The 16,505-nt window shown below is 39.3% G+C and overlaps 1 protein-coding gene across 6 annotated transcripts in view; it reads left to right on the top strand.

Moving 5' to 3' along the window:
- LOC148368920 (IQ motif and SEC7 domain-containing protein 1-like) overlaps nt 1-16,505 on the top strand; it is a 222,316-nt gene that overhangs the window by 203,873 nt on the left and 1,938 nt on the right. For 5 of the 6 annotated variants that reach the window (XM_088330830.1, XM_088330831.1, XM_088330832.1 and 2 more), the window contains 6 exons: nt 2,330-2,359; nt 5,392-5,517; nt 5,598-5,697; nt 7,704-7,865; nt 8,947-9,123; nt 16,116-16,165. In XM_088330830.1, coding sequence (XP_088186956.1) covers nt 2,330-2,359; nt 5,392-5,517; nt 5,598-5,697; nt 7,704-7,865; nt 8,947-9,123; nt 16,116-16,165 — 645 coding nt within the window. The remainder of the gene's footprint in view (nt 1-2,329; nt 2,360-5,391; nt 5,518-5,597; nt 5,698-7,703; nt 7,866-8,946; nt 9,124-16,115; nt 16,166-16,505) is intronic. The other variant, XM_088330835.1, reaches the window with a different exon arrangement.

Genomic DNA, 16,505 nt, shown 5'->3' with positions numbered 1-16,505 from the left:
CGGACTGGAAATACCAACAGGAAAACAGGACCGAGTCAGAACCCACGTCTTTCGGGGCAGAGCTTCGTTGAAGGACTGACAATTTGACAAAGTAAGAGAGAGCACACTGAGCTTAAAAAGACGGAAAGCCAATCTGTTAATGAGCCGCAGCAGGCGCCACAGGGGCAGGGCCAATTGGGCACCATGGCAACCGTGACAAATTAGCTGCATTTTTAATGAAATAAAAATCGCTTTACTTCAATAGGTTCAGCCATTTTTAACAGACTCAATAAGAACAAACATGAAATCACGGTTTCATGGTTTCCTGTGATAGCACCTCGCTGCACAAAACATACTGAACATCAGTATATTTTGTAGCATTGTTGTGCCATGGCAAAGGCCCGCAACCCACCTTAAACAAGTCTGTAACCTACTTTTGGGTCACAACCCACAAGTTGAGAAACACTGGAGTACATGAGTGAAACTCAACGCTCATTGCTCTCTGAAAACTTGAGTACAATAATATCATAGTCATTAAATGCAGAGTGCTGAGTAAATTAATGTTGTTTTCACGCATCTATATCCAGTGTCTGAAATAACGTTTGCCCGGACGCCCCGGGCGTGCATCTTTTACGGCGGGCGTACAAATTACAAAACGTCTCTGCCCGGGTGACCGAAAACTTTTTGTATTTCAAATTAAATCAAACATTTGCTTTATTCCGATTTCGAAATCTTCGTTCGGTTTCGAATACTCTGCAGCCGATCAGAAGCCTGCATAGAATAACTTGGTGCTTCCGGACTTTCCCGAGCGTTATAAGGTCGCGCATTTGCATATCATTTTCCAAAGTAGACACACAGAGAACACAAGAAAAATGAATAAGTGGTTAGGAATCAAGCCAAAACCCCCGCCCTAGAAGAAAGATTCAAAATAAGCTAACAAAATTTATGACGCTACAAAACGTAAACGTACATTAAAAGCATGGTGGAAAGAGGAGTTCACGTGGCTTGTAGCAGATGACGCAACGCAAACATTGCATGAGTGAAGATGAGTAAATACAGGTATATACTGATGGCAGATGGAAAACAGCGATGTCATATCCATGCAATGAATGTTATAAGTAGATTTATAATAAACTTAATTTTAAAGTGTTGCTCTGTTATATATTCTGATTATCAAACCACAATACTTTGCAACTACGGGTTTTTGTTTTTGTGATTAGTCATCTTCTTGTGTTTCAAGTTGTGAAAAATGGGGCAGGCAACTTTAGGGCTGGGCAGGCAACTTTTCAGAGTTGTCTGCCCTGGTGTCCGCTAACTTTTTGTCACGAGTTTCAGACACTGCTTGTCATGAAACGGAACGGGAAGTAGGAACTCATTTGCGTAGACGTCCTCACACTTTAATTGAGAAAGAAAAGTTGTCCAAAACACAAACGGACCAGACCAAAAAACGAAACGGGTCAAACACAGGCGAAACTACAAACTAGGCATTTCCAGAATTAAACAGAACTTGCAGGAATCTATCTGAATGTTACACCGAAGTGCAACAAAGTCCAACAAGCACAACAAGTATAGATAGATAGATAGATACTTTATTCATCCCCGAAGGGAAATTCACATTTCCAGCAGCATCCCTGAGCTGAGAACAGTACAATAATAAAGCCAAAAGAATACATTATACAAATACCCAGTGCGACGTGCAAATGCCCACTGTAGCGTGTTATATAGAGTAACTAAATAGTGCTACACAGAATACATATTGCAGTAAGATTCGGTAATATCCAATGTAGGTGGTGTGGTTTAATGTGGGCCTTTACTCTGCCGGGTGGAGTTAAAGAGCCTCATGGCATGAGGAAGAAAAGATCTCTTCAGTCTGTCCGTAGTACAAGACAGTGACAGCAGTCTGTCGCTGAAACTGCTCTTCTGTCTGGAGATAATGCTGTGTAGTGGATGCGATGGATTGTCCATGATTGACCTCAGCTTTTTCAGTGCTCGTCTCTCAGCTACTGTTGTTAGGCTGTCCAGCTCTTTGCCCACAACAGAGTATAACCATGCATAAACAAGTTTTCAACAACGATCTGGCCAAGTGCAGTTCAAAAGAGCACAGTACCCACAGGAGTAATCAGAAAATGCAAGTCAGCCGGTGTCAGGGGGCGGTGCCAGCTGGGCGCCATGGCAACCGTCCAGAACCTGACACTGCTATATCTCACTTTTTTGTGTGCTTACCTGAAAATGATGTATTTACAATGCATTTAAACAAACCCCCCCAGCAATGCATTTACAAAATGAGAAAGTATATTGTGCTTTGATGATATTAACATTTTTGTTATTTTTCTTTTTGCTCTGCTTTTAGATCGGATCACTCCATCATGGCCTTGGATGTGTAAGTTGCCAAAAACAATTTATGCACTGCACATATTAAAATCAATCATCTATGGCATCAAAAATGGCAAAAAGTATACTGTCATGGTTGGTGGCATTATTTTATCCGAAACAAGTCTGAAGACCATAAGCAGTTTGAGTGCATTAAAACGTTGCCTCTTAACATCATCAAAGTGACTGCTCCCATGCTCATTTAAATACAAAATCTGTAGCTCAAATGTCTTATTTTTGCTAATCTTTGCCTCCTTACCTATGCCAATGTCCCCACGTTGTCTTCATTTAAACATAGTGACTGCCAATAAACGCCAAACCTATATTTTTCATGTAAATAGACTAGCAGTGAATGAGTTAATTCAAGGGGGACATTTGTCCATTGCAGTGTTGTTAAAAACTGAAGATGCTGACGCCTTCACTAGCTACCACAAGAGCATAATTTCTTATCCCATGATTCAGTCTTGTAAAATAGTCAATGATTATGTCGAGATGAAACAATCCTTAAACAGAAAACTTGTGAAAACCTTAGCATAACCTGCATAAGTGCAGAACCTTGAACAATATATAGAAAAAAACTGACCAACATGTTTTGCTTTTACAATTCGTCTAGCCTTCATTGCTGAACAAAGGTCATTGGCATTACCACTCCTCTGAAAGTGCACGCAATGCTGCTTGATATAACCGCTCGAGGAGCCTTTGGGACTTTTATATAAATAGCTCAGCTGTGGCGAGACGTGGTCAAAGGCTCGTAAAGATTTCAAGTAGAGTGAAACTGCGGCTCTTAGTTTCCTAGCTGATCTCAACAATGCTGATGATGGCTTTGTAAGGACAATGTCAGCTATTTGTGACAATAATTCAATTCAATTGCTCTCAGTTTTAAAAGAGTTTGTTGACATTTGGATTGTTAGCAAAATGACTAAATGGCAAATTTATTAAGGTAGAATCTTAAATACTTTGCCAGAAATGAAACGAGCACTGCAAAAATCTGCGTTTTAACCACATACCCGTGAGACCAGCATATATCTGTTTGCTAACACAAGAAAGAAACAGGGGGCTCACTCCCACTTCCGTGCCGTGGACGCAACTCCAAGCATTGCAAAACGTGAAACTATTCTAGAAAAATCAACACAAAGCATTAAAATTTGTTTTAAACATAGTATGTATATATATATATATATATATATATATATATATATATATACCGGAGCCATATCCCCCTAGTGAGAGGTGGCTAGAGTCAAGAACACTTTCCTGACTCTTTCTGGGAGATTGATACAGAGGAGGGGATTCCCAGCCCCCTCGCTCAACCCAATTGATGTGTTCGGAGTCATTAGGTGACCAAACCCCCCAATTCCAACCCCTAATGCCGAGCGCCAAGCAGGGAGGCAATGAGTACCAATGTTGTAAGTCTTAGGTATGACTCGGCCGAGGCTTGAACCAGCGACCTCCCAGTCTCGGAGCGCCCTACCCCCAAGGCCACCTAATAAAAGATAAATTGGCCATAACTTGTGCAACAATACTGAGACACAGTACAGTGTTAACTTTACATACGAGATTAATTTTTTTCCTGATCGCACTTGAATCTAGAATTGCTTGTAACCTGAGCAATTTTTCCCAATGTTAAATAACTTAAAACCAATTAATCCGTTCCAGGCCTCCAAAAAGAATCCAAGTTGACCCTTAATAACTATAAAATGCATCCCTGATCATTAATAACACATTCAAATAGTAATTGAGCATAGTAATACAGTAATAAAATAAGTAATGTGATAGTATAATGACGTTACATCAAAGCGCGTCATTTCCTTGGCCTTGTCCCTCCGCTAACCTCCCCGTCTTGCGTCCTGCGAGCACTACTTTATCACTCCTTGGCACGTACTTGAGTCGGCTCGATACTATTGTCCTGGGATTGAGGAAAACAGGAGGCGCAATGCGGTGTGGACAATTCCAGGTGTAATTAGTATAGTAAGGTGGTCTGCTACTGATGACACCTCAAATTACATAAAATGGGGGGAAAAAGCTCCTCCTACAGAGAGCAAAAAGCTGCAACCAAAACTGTGAGCATGTTACTGTTCCTGAACAAAAACCTGTAAATGTGTTGTCACTATAACAATAGAGAAAAATTGATACTTAATTTGCATTACAGACTTCATTTTCAGAATATTACGCAATGGAGGGTATTTTAGTTTTTTAGTTGACATTGTTATAAAATATTTGGATTTTTGTCACATTGCTGATTTTTCATTTGGACTCTCTTGGCTTTTGATCTGAAACTGTTGTACTAGAAGTTTTTCTGTTTATTTTTTATATCATTAGAGTTTGCGATTTATATTTTTGATAAAAAAAATAAAAGATTTTTAGTGCCTAAAATATTTGTGTTGAGTTTGTCGTAATTGTAAGCTAACTTTGAGATATTTTGTGATCAAGGGCTATACAAATAAATGTGACTTGACTTGACTTGAGAGGTACAAAATAAATAGATTATAATTAAATTTCAAACAAAGAGGAAATACTGGCCTGTATTCAGTTGGATTGTACCTATACCAAAATTTCCATTGTCGCCCACTACTAGCGAGCACGAGAAATGCGATGCTATGAATAAAACACAACTCGTGGAATCAGGTCTGTATGGCTGGAAACGCATGCGCTAACAAGGACGAGCTGATCCCGGTGATAACCGGCGTCAAACGGTATCTAGTGGTCTGGAAATTCTCATAACTAGGATTTTCTATCATGTTGGGCAAGACTTTTTATTGTAAGATATCTCATACCTTGAATTTCTCGTATCTCAAGCAGTTCGCATATTGGTGTCACTGGGACTGTTTTATCCACTCACTTATTGCTGTGGACAACAAAATGCACCCCCACTTGTGCTTTAAATGACATCAGGGGTTTCTGATGCTCCCCGTTCATACAGTGATCCACGGATCACGTGTTTTTTGAATAACAGACATTGATTCGAACGGATCACGGCTCAGTGAGGATCCTTTGCACCACATTAGACCACTGTTCTAATTTCTCCTTTCTTCCCACCTAAAGGTTCTATCATTGCCCCATCGCCGCTTGGTGTGTTACTGCCGCCTCTTTGAAGTACCAGATCCAAACAAGCTCCAAAAACTGGGCCTACATCAGCGGGAGATCTTTCTGTTCAATGACCTACTTGTGGTAAATGTCTTTCTCATCTCCTTTCCAATTACCCCTCCGAAACTTCTTTCCATCGTCATTCTCGCTTTTGATGTTTTTAGGTGACAAAGATTTTTCAGAAGAAGAAGAACTCTGTGACGTACAGCTTCCGTCAGTCTTTTTCCCTCTACGGGATGCAAGTCTTGCTGTTTGAAAATCAGTGTAAGTCTTTATGGTCAGCTTTTGTGGTTTCTAAAGTGACATGTTTGGAAATAATTGGTAACAGATGATACACAGATAATAACAGAATACCTTCTTAATTTTTATCCGTCGACAGACAACTCACCAGTCGTTTATATAGGCCCTCTGTTTTATATGTTTCCACATCCATGCTTGGATTGGTTTATTTTTAGGGGGCAGTGCAATCATTCAAATTAGATAACACTTTAAATTGCTAGAATTAGCCAGTAGGCTATTTTTTTAATCCGCAGTCCCTGGGCCATGTTAGAAAAACATTGAAAAAACAGAACCAAACAAAACAAGAGTCTGTAAAAGTGTTAATATTACACTCGAAGGGGTTAAATTAGCACTAGTGTTATTTTTTTTTACACTGAACGGAATCAATATTCAACATCATAAATTGCCTGAAAAACATTAAGAGTAAAAATTGCTTGAGGTGTGGTGCAAAGGCTGCAATTATGAATTTAAGCCAGGAGATGGCGGCGGAGTCACACATGATTTGTTTGCAAGTACATGCACTATTTCTTAGATGCGCTCGAATAAACTCTTCTTTTTTCATCTTTTTGGGGGTTTGTACCACTCCGAACAGACCTGATAAAAGCAGATAGGTGCAATAGAAAATAAGTTGGGCATTCTAAACGGATACTTAATAGAAAAAATATTTAACATTCAACTTTTTAAGGACACCTCAAACTACACACTTCACCTTTACACAAAACTGCTATTTTATGGGTGGAAAACTAATATACACCATGTTAATTTAAACTCTATACACCTTTTCATCTTCGGTTGTAATTATTTTTATTAGTAGCCTATCAATGGTGATCTGTATTTAGAGCAAACTTGAAGGCTACTCGTTGTAGCTCATTCAAACCAATCTGGTATCATTTTGCCTAATCTATTTTTATTTTAATGTTTTCTATGTATATTTTATTTAATATATTACCACTCAGGGGTAAAATCTGAATTCTTTAAAATGAAACATTTTGCTTTACATAGAATAAAATAGTTATCGTTGCCAGGTATTATTATTAATAATCAGAATCACTTTTATTACAATTGTATTGCCACAATAAAATTACGGTAAAAATATAATAATGAATAGCAACATATAAAGTATTTAGCTCTACAATAAAAACTATACACAACCGGGACATTGCACAATTCACAAGAAAGAAAAAAACATACCTAAAGGCAATTCACTTGAAGTAGCTGGCCTGTTTACTCAACTCTGCAAGTAGCCAATTATATTGTGCCTTGGTCAAGGGCCCTTTTCCCTTAGCTCTAGAGTTAGTTTGAGCAAATAGTAACTTTACATTTTCTGCAATATTCTTCCTATTTTATAGGCAAAGGGTTTTGATATCAACATACAGTTGTGGTCAAAAGTTTACATACACTTGTGAAGAACATAATGTCATGGCTCTCTTGAGTTTCCAGTTATTTCTACAACTCTGGTTTTTCTCTGATTGAGTGATTGGAACAGATTAGTTACAAAAAACATTTGGTTCTTTTATGACTTTATTATGGGTTAACAGAAAAAGTGATTAATTCTGCTGGGTCAAAAACATACATAGAGCATGGATAATATTTGGTAAAATCTCCCTTTATTATTATCATTTTTTACATTTTCGCTTGACGGGCTGGATGAAAAAGTCTGACAGGATAAATGTGGCCCGCGGGCCGTAGTTTTTCCAGCCTTCTAATAGGGTAAAACCTGTTGGTCAAATAATACACAGTGTCCCTTTAATGACAGCATTTAAGCTGTCACAATGATAAGTAAAGTAAAAAAACTTGAACATACATACTGTATGTTAAGTGCTGTCAACTGTTAACGCTTGAAAGCTTTAATGCAAGAGTTAAACAGCCTCAAAGCTTTCATTTCTTTGAGTTAAAGCTTTAACCTTGACAGCTCTAACAGAGTTTGCATATAGATACTGCACAAGATTTAAGAGTTTGTATGCCGACTCAATAAATCTCCCTACCTGCAGATTACCCAAATGGAATCAGACTTACGTCAGCCATTCCGGGTGCGGACATCAAAGTTCTCATCAACTTCAATGCGCCGAACCCGCAAGATCGCAAAAAGTTCACAGACGACCTACGAGAGTCCATTGCCGAGGTCCAGGAAATGGAGAAATACCGGATAGAATGTGAGCTGCGTCCATCCTCCCACACTTTTTCCCTCCAGTTTTCTCTTTCTGACTACATTGGAGCTTTAGCGTAGATTCCGTACTACAAGTCACTCCTTTTCTTCTATATTTTAAACACTGCAGCTTACAATAGACCCTTTCATAGCCTACGTCACGTGTGACGTCACAATGGAAGAAGGAAGCAAAAGAATACACCGAGTTGGTTAAAACACTGAAGAAACCGAACTTTCGTTTCTGCCAGTTCGCTGCTAAAATGTCGTCATGTCGTGTGTTTGTGGGCCACCATCTGTGAAAAAACTGTAATAATCAAAAATTTAAGTTTTACGGTATCCCAGCAGACACTCCTGATCTAAGAAAAAAGAGAGAGTTGAGGTTAAATGCACTTAACCGAAAAGATTGGATCAAGGCAATCATAAGAAATGCTCAGGTTTACTAGCACACTTCATATTAGGTAAGAGAAATTAAACATTTACGATTGTTGGTATCGAGTCCATATTGAATTTCCCTACGGGGATGAATTAAAGATCTATCGATCTATCTATCGATCCAAGTCACATTTATTCATATAGCTCTTAATCACAAAAATGTCTCCAAAGACTTCACAGGATTACAATTACACCATTACCTGATCTTAAACCAACATGACAGCAAGGAAAAACTCAAAACCTCAGCGTGAGGAAAAAAGAAACCTTAAGAAGGGGCCTCACAAGTGGTAATCATCCTTCCAGGATGACCAGGGTGGAATAGATTTAGCAATAAGTTACAGTACACAATCAAGAGTAAACATCAATAAAAGAGAACACTAGGTAACATGTTTAAACTTGTCCGTGAAGTGCATGACACCCCCAGCCTGTAAACTAGTCCAGATCAGTCCAAATCTGGTGTAGCTCGTACAAAATCCAAGTTATTTCCTCCCTAAATTGGCACATGCGTCTTTGAATCAGGTAGTCTGGAATTTACGGTAATTACTAGTACGATCAGGTGTTTCAGTTTGTATAAAATTACAAGATATAAGTTTGAATCTTGACTGAGCACAGGTCCGCAACACTTATCTGAGGAGTATTTTCAAACCTTTCCACAGCCGAGCTTGAGAAGCAGAAGGGGGTGGTGCGGCCTAGCATGTCCCAGAGCTCTGGCTTGAAGAAGGAGGCGGGAAACGGCAGCATGAACCGAGCCAGTCTGGATGACACCTACGCAATGGGCGAAGGACTGAAGAGGAGTGCCCTCAGCAGCTCCCTGCGAGACCTTTCCGAAGCAGGTACCACATCCGCCTCTTTGTCTTTTCCAGAGAAAAAGAACTCTTTCATTCACTTATCCGTGATAGCAAAATGTTCTTCCACTGCATGCTACATTGGCTTAAGAGCCCCATTCACTCTCAAACCAACTCGCTCATCCATTGGATGTTTTTGAGTACAAAGGATGTTTCAAGTGACAGCAGAATTTTTGTCTTTAGCTATCTTTGTAAGGTAAATTTCTATGAAACCGTACCCTATTTTCACAATAGCGGTCCAATGATAGTTTAAGGTCCACTATTGTAATACTGAGGCGACGTTAGTTCATATTAAGACTTCAGTAAAAATCATCACATTTCAGAGCTACAACTACAACAATGCTACAACTGATAATGGGAGGAACAAAATGCTTTTTCCTTTTTATATATTTGTATTCTTTTTGCTGCATTTCAATTTTAAGCTCTGTTGACTCTTGTGATTGAGTTTGCATGCATTTGGTTCTGCTTTTGGTAGTTTGGATGATGTTTTAGGAAATAACTACCGGGTCAAAAAGTGGTCAACTCCTCAATGGACAAAAAAGGTCATATTGTCCAGCAGAATTTGAAAATAAGTAATGAAAAATGATTCCTAAGATTTCTTTCCCCCATTTTGTTTTTGAGCTTTACCTATGAGGGCCTTTTCAAGCCTGATCTTTTGAATGGGGTAACTTGCATAATTGGTGTTTGACTGAATATACTGTATATAATTTCACAGATATTTGTACACACCCGCCATTTTTTCATAGTTGCAATGTTTTATTACATAACACTGAATAAATGACATTTGCATATTAAGGATCCGCTATTTAAGAGTTTAAAATTCTTATTGTTCGAAGTTTTCAACATTTTTCCATGTCTCTGGCTTCAAAAGATAGAAAATTTGAAAGTTTTTGTCAAGAAAATCAACAATAAGTGTGACACAATTAAAAAGGTGGAACAAGATAATTGGATGTTTTCTACTTTTTCAACAAATAAAAACCTGAAAAGTGGAGGCATGCAATAATATTTGCCCTCTTAAATTGATACTTTGTATCTCAACATTTTGCTGCAATATCAGATACCAGTAATTTGGAGAATGTCAGTTTTGCACATTGAGAGACTGAAATTCTTCCACATTACTCAATGCAAAACGGGTGCAGTGAGGTTGGATGGAGACAGTTTGTGGACAGCGTCTTCAGCTCTGCCTGATTCTCAAATGGATTCAGGTTTAGACTTATACTTGGTCAATGGCAACCTGGCTATGTTTCATTGTGAACCATTCTGACAGGTTTATAGTTGTGGGTTTATAAAAGAGAATGCTTCAATGAATTTCAAAATTCAAGGAAAACTGTACAAACAACCCTCAAGATACAATCTCCTTTGCAGGTGTCAAGTCCAGTCATTTTTCTTTTGTATAGCCCTTAATCACAAAAAGTCTCAAAGGGCTGCACCACTACAACATATCCTGATCCGAAACACATGAGTGCAAGGAAAACACTTAAAAACATCAGGATGAGGAAAATGAAGAGACCTTGACAAGGAACCTCACAAGAGGTAATCCACCATTAAGGATGTCCAGGCTGCATATTGAAATAAAGAACCAAGAAGACTCAACATATCAAATTCCATGGTAGTCATTTGGCTTCATTTATATTCCCATCAATTTAAACCATCTTCCCTGTTCAAACCTGCTGAAGGAGAGCAGACCCAAATCAGGAGGTGACCACTACCATGTTTGACTGTGTGGTTGATGTGTTTAGGGTGGTGAACTGTGTTGCTTTTACGTCCGCCAAACATAGGGTTTTGCATTGTGGCCGAAAAGTTTAATTTTGGTTTTATCTGACCAGAGCATGTTTGGTGTGCCTACCTGGTAGCTTGTGCCCAACCTTTAACAATTGCTTTCTTCTTTCCAATCTACCAAAAAAGGCCACATTTGAGATGTTTACAACTGATTGTTGTCTTATGGACAGACTCCCCTGCCTCAGCTGCAGAACTCTGCAGTTCATATCCAATAATTTTCATGACAAGAAATTCCAATTTTCTATCTTTATGTTTGAAGCCTGAAATATTGTGAAAGGTTGAAAACTTCAAGGAGACACTGTATTTTTCATTTCGTGCATGGAGCAATATATTATAAAAAATCCCTCCTAAAATATCCACCTTATTCTTGGTCATTTTCTCTTGCAGCCAGCTGCTTCCTTCTTGAAAATGTTTCCACGTTCTTGAGATTGCATCGTTAAATAAGATTACAGAATGATGTTTGATTGCCATGCAGTAGATAAAGTGTGTTGCTCTATCACTTGCTGTGCAGTGAACCCCCACCACATTAGGGTTTGTCAATGGTCAACATATATTTATTTTTTGGGATAGAAATTCATTCTGACATACTGTAATGATTGATCCTCTATTGTGTATGCCAGGGGTCAGCAACCTTTTCGGTGAGGAGTGCCACTTTCAAATTTCCTTGTAAATCAGTGTGCCACACCAAGATTAATGACCCGCACAATAATTTTTTTTATATCCAACAGAGCGGTCATTTTACACCAGTCCAACTATACAACATGGATATACATTGAAATCGTATAACTGACCAATTTTATCTTCCACTATTCTTGTTCATCAACAGACTAAAAAATGAATGTGAGCAACATGTTGAAAGGCCTTGTAGACATCCATGACTTCAACGTTTTGCCACAAGAATTAACCAGAATCAACCATTGTTCATTAACAACGAAGTACAATCAAAAAACAAGTGCTATGGACAGCTTCCATACCATCAATGATATCTTGTAGCAGAAAATATCAAAACTTGAAATGACAACAGCAAAGCAGAAGGCTCGCGCACGCATACACGCACACACACGCTTCTATAAAATATTCGCCATCAGTAAAGGGCTTTCTGTGCTTTGCGATGCAGTGAGCAATGTGAGAGCTTGCTTCAGTGGTGGTGGTTTAGCAGTGACAAATATTTTCAGGGTCTGTGTTTGTTTGCCGCACCTGGACACTGCGCGTTTAAATGTCCCCGCCATGTCAAACTCACCCTTGAATTCATGTTCATGTTTCGTCTTGTAATGACGTTTAACACTTGCTGTGCGAGGTACAACGCTCTCGAGGCATAATGCACAAAACAGCACGGTCATTTTTTGCACAAAGCTTCATTCGACTGTCCACGCTGGCTGGAAAGAACAAGATGTTTTCGCTCGAGAAGCCGTCATGATTCGTTCATTTATCGCGCGCGTGTGTTTCGTCAGCTGGGTTAAAACACGGATCTCTCCTCTGCGAGGCGCCGCGCAAACTCACACTGACACATGAAGGAGAAAAAGAGGGGCGCTAATGTAAAGCCTCTAAATAACACGGCGCGCAACTGAAAATGTCAAAATTTCAGGTAAAAATTTGCATTTTTAAAATATAATCATGATTATTTTGCTGTGCGCTCGTGTGCCACTGGTTAACCCCTCGCAAACCACTTCTAGCATGCGTGTCATAGGTTGCCGACCTCTGGTGGATGCATTCCCAAATACACTGTATGTGTTAGTACAATATATTAGGGCGGCAGTAGCTCAGGAGGTAATGCGATTCCCGGTTCCTCCGAGTTATATGTTGAAGTGTCTCTGGACAAGACACTGAATCCCGAATGCCCCGAAGAGCAGGTAGTTGTCTTGCATGGCTGACGCTGCTATCGGTTAGTTAGTGTGTGTAAAAGGGAAAGTGTGAAGCACATTGTAAAGCGCTTTGGGAGGTCTTCATTGCGCTATATAAATGTAGAACATTTACATGTATTTGCAATATTCTATGATCAATTGATACATGTGCTCATCTATAGCCACTTTAAAAAAATAGTTCGAACTCTCCACCTGCTAATAAAAACACAGCAAGTCAACCTGTATACAACTTCAGCCAACGGATAATAATGCATTGGTCAACATTTAAGTTTGTCCTATTTTGAAGAAGTTGGCCTTAAAGTTCTTGTTGCCAATGTTGTCCGAAGCAATGCATGTCTCTCGGGTAAGATATACAGTTAGCAGTATACATGTCCGTGTTGGACGTGAGCTAAATTAAACATAAGATGAATGCCTTCTCATTTTACTCGTAGGAGAAGATAAAAAAATATACTACATATGTATCATGGTGGGCCATGACAAAGGGTCCTGTCCACGCTTTGGTCTGAATGAGGGACCTTCAGCTTGCTTTTTATTACTTCATTTTGCAATTCTGAAGGTTTTTTTTTTCATTATTTGTAGTAAATGTTTTTTAAAAAAAGTTGGGAACCCGGTGGGATTTGTAACGTAATTTGTAATCGGGGTTTGAATCCCTTACCACATATTTTTCGGACAGTGACACAGAGAGACAAAGTGTACAAAAGTCGTGGGAACAAGTGGCCATTGTTTAGCTGTGACAACAGTGAGGTCAGTCTGCCTTAAAATGACACATCGAATCAATCAATCTTGGTTTTCATGATTTCACAGAAGTTTAGTTGTTGTTTTGCAATGAATGAAATCGACAGACTGCCACCACTGACATTTATTTCCATCCCAAACACTTAACATTTTTACTGGGATGAACGATAACCAGGGTTGGGTAGGGTTACTTTAACTTGATTACTTTCAATTACTTTTGGATTACTCCAATACCAAATATGCTAATAAAAGACAAAAGAAACTAAATATAAATAAAATTATGACTCACAACACGTGGTAAGCTTCCTCTCCTGGCTTTGATCTCCGGCAAAACTAAGATAAAATGCGACAGAAACAAAATGAAAATAAATCCAAACAGCTTGCCAACATCATTTTTGCCGTTCCATGTGCTCCGTTACTCCCCAAGCCTGCACAAAATTTTGTAATTTTATTCATATTAAGTTTCTTTTGTCTTTTATGGGCATATTTGGTATTGGAGTAATCCAAAAGTAATTGAAAGTAATCAAGTTAAAGTAACCCTACCCAACCCTGACGACAACTATTTACCCTACCGACAGAATCTTACATTTGGAGACTGATCCTGCATCAACTGCATGCTACAATGAAAATACGCACATTCTTTAAGTTTTTCTTCATTTTATTTACCAAAAGAATAACACAAACTTCAATAAACATGTCTCCAAAAACTAATAATAATACTTTAATGACTATAAAAATATATTGTTATGAGCACTATAGTACTGACGTATAGAAATTGCTGCAAGTGCATATGAATGAATGTGATTATGTGAATATATGTAACTGTTAAGTTGAAGTTAACATAGGTATACAGATATTGATGCATAGTGGGGAAACGCCATTGGCCAAACAAATTTTTTGGCCGATTACGGGTGTGGAGGTCTCCACAACAGCACTGCACACATCCTGAGTCATGCAACGGATTATGGACCATCTCTCCAGTCCCTCACACACTTTTTAGATAGGTAGTATTAAGAAAAAATCAAGTTATGCTACTACTAGAAAAATAGAACTAATAATGCAATGAGGAACGTAAATGTTTTTTTTAACAAGTAATATTAGCCGATTTGATATTATAGCGTGGCTCAAAGTGACTAATTATCTAGTATATTTTTTTCTTTACAGGCTGAAAATTGATGTCATATTTTGCTGTACATTTCTAATTAATACATTTTCTTTCACCCACATCAAACGTGGCAACGCCAACTGTTTCTCCTCATGAGAATCTGTCGCGCAAAAGATAACTAGTCAGAGTTGGTCAAGGCTTGCAATGGGAGGATGAACAAGAGCAATGTTGAATGATTTGCTGTGGCTTCAATGCGACATTTCTTCCACTTAAAATTGAAAATCTCTGCGTGAAGTTGAGTGATTTTTTTTAATAATCGGATGAAATTCAAACCAGGGTTTGTTTCGCAGTTGCTTAAACTGCCATACAAAGCGATAGATGAGTCACCTATGCGTACGTTTGTTCCTTTGGCCTTCTTTTACCATGCGGGATGTTGCCCGTTTTCCTGTCATGCTACATTCCATTTGTATCTACCGTTTTTTTCCATACACATCAGGTATTGTCCTGTTTATGTGTAATTACTGGTCATATATCATTGGCTGAGTGTGTTGTCTTACAGCCCTCAGCCAGGCCTCTCTATATGCCTGTACATCCCATGTGTAACAGCCACTGTATTGCTTTTTATGTATCCCCTCCTTTGTGACTGTCACTGAGGCTGTTTTGCTCATTTGGGACTGAAAGCTTGTCGCATTTAATCAAGACAGCTTGGGGGTGGAAACAGTGCCAACCTGCACGCAGCGTTATTTTGAATCTGTTAGTGTTTATGTCAGACTTCACCCTTTGGGGTTTCAATTTAAAATCTTTGCCCCTGAATTGACCGAGCCTTTAGTCCGACACTGCGCTTGAAATTTTAACCTGTACGAGGATGTTACTCGTCGGTAAAGATTTGGCAGTTTGTGGCTGTTTCTCAAAACGAAAGAACAAGTTGAACGATTCATTTTGTGGGAGCTGCCTTTTGGAGTATGAGACGATGCAGCCCTGAGTTAGCGCTCTAGTGGATAATATGAAAGACACAAATGTAACTACGGTTCTATGAGTCCCAGACGACCTCCAGAGCATCTTTTCACTCGGAATCATTGTGTTCAGGCAAAAAGGTTCCGTAGGAAGATAACCTGTGGTGACACCGGAACTTATACACCTTCTAGGGTGACACAGGGGTCACAGGTGATTTTGGTAAGCATATCTCAAACTGCGCAATCGCCAAGGGAATATTCAGTGCCTAAAGCACCGCCTCTAGTGGCCGGGAGGGACGAAGTAGAACCGTTTTGGCTTAGATTTGATTCAGAACTCAACCGGTTTGTTGATCCAAAGTTTCTCGAGTACAGTACACAAGAATTCCAATTGAGAAACAGCCAGCATACCAACTGTCGCCCATTTTGGGGCCTTACTCACAGTCACAATGCGCTGCACTGCTCCCTACTGGAGCAGCACGCCTGTAGTTGCTCCAGGAGTTCCTGTCGATCTCTAATCTGTGGTACTGTATTGCATGTCTCGGGCAGGCAAGCGGGGGCGTCGCAGCAGTGCAGGATCACTAGACAGCAATATGGAAGTAAGTTGGAAGCAGCTGGTCTCCAAGCTACTCTTCATGTGATGATGTGCACTGTTAAAAAAAACCATTTCTCTTTTTTTGGCCTGACACTTTCTTTACGTCATAGACTCAGTCCATTTGTTTGGATCATTTTATTTTTCCTCCCAGGATGCCTTCTTTTGACCTGCTTGCCTCCGTGTAGTGTGCATGCATGGGTTGCCTGTTATGATCATGCCCCCCTTTTTTTGGAAGCCAAAGAGCTCTAGATTTTGGCCATTGTTGACCAAAAGAAGCAAAGCATGACTCGACTAATCCTCCCTTGCCGCCTGTCTCTGTCTTTCATTCACTCCCATCCGAGCGA

This window comes from Urocampus carinirostris, chromosome 3, assembly GCF_059441175.1.
Source record: "Urocampus carinirostris isolate Australia breed hairy pipefish chromosome 3, RoL_Ucar_1.0, whole genome shotgun sequence".
NCBI classification, from domain to species: Eukaryota; Metazoa; Chordata; class Actinopteri; order Syngnathiformes; family Syngnathidae; genus Urocampus; species Urocampus carinirostris.
The sequence above is the reverse complement of the archived record's forward strand: the minus strand, read 5'-3'. Positions and strand labels throughout refer to the sequence as shown.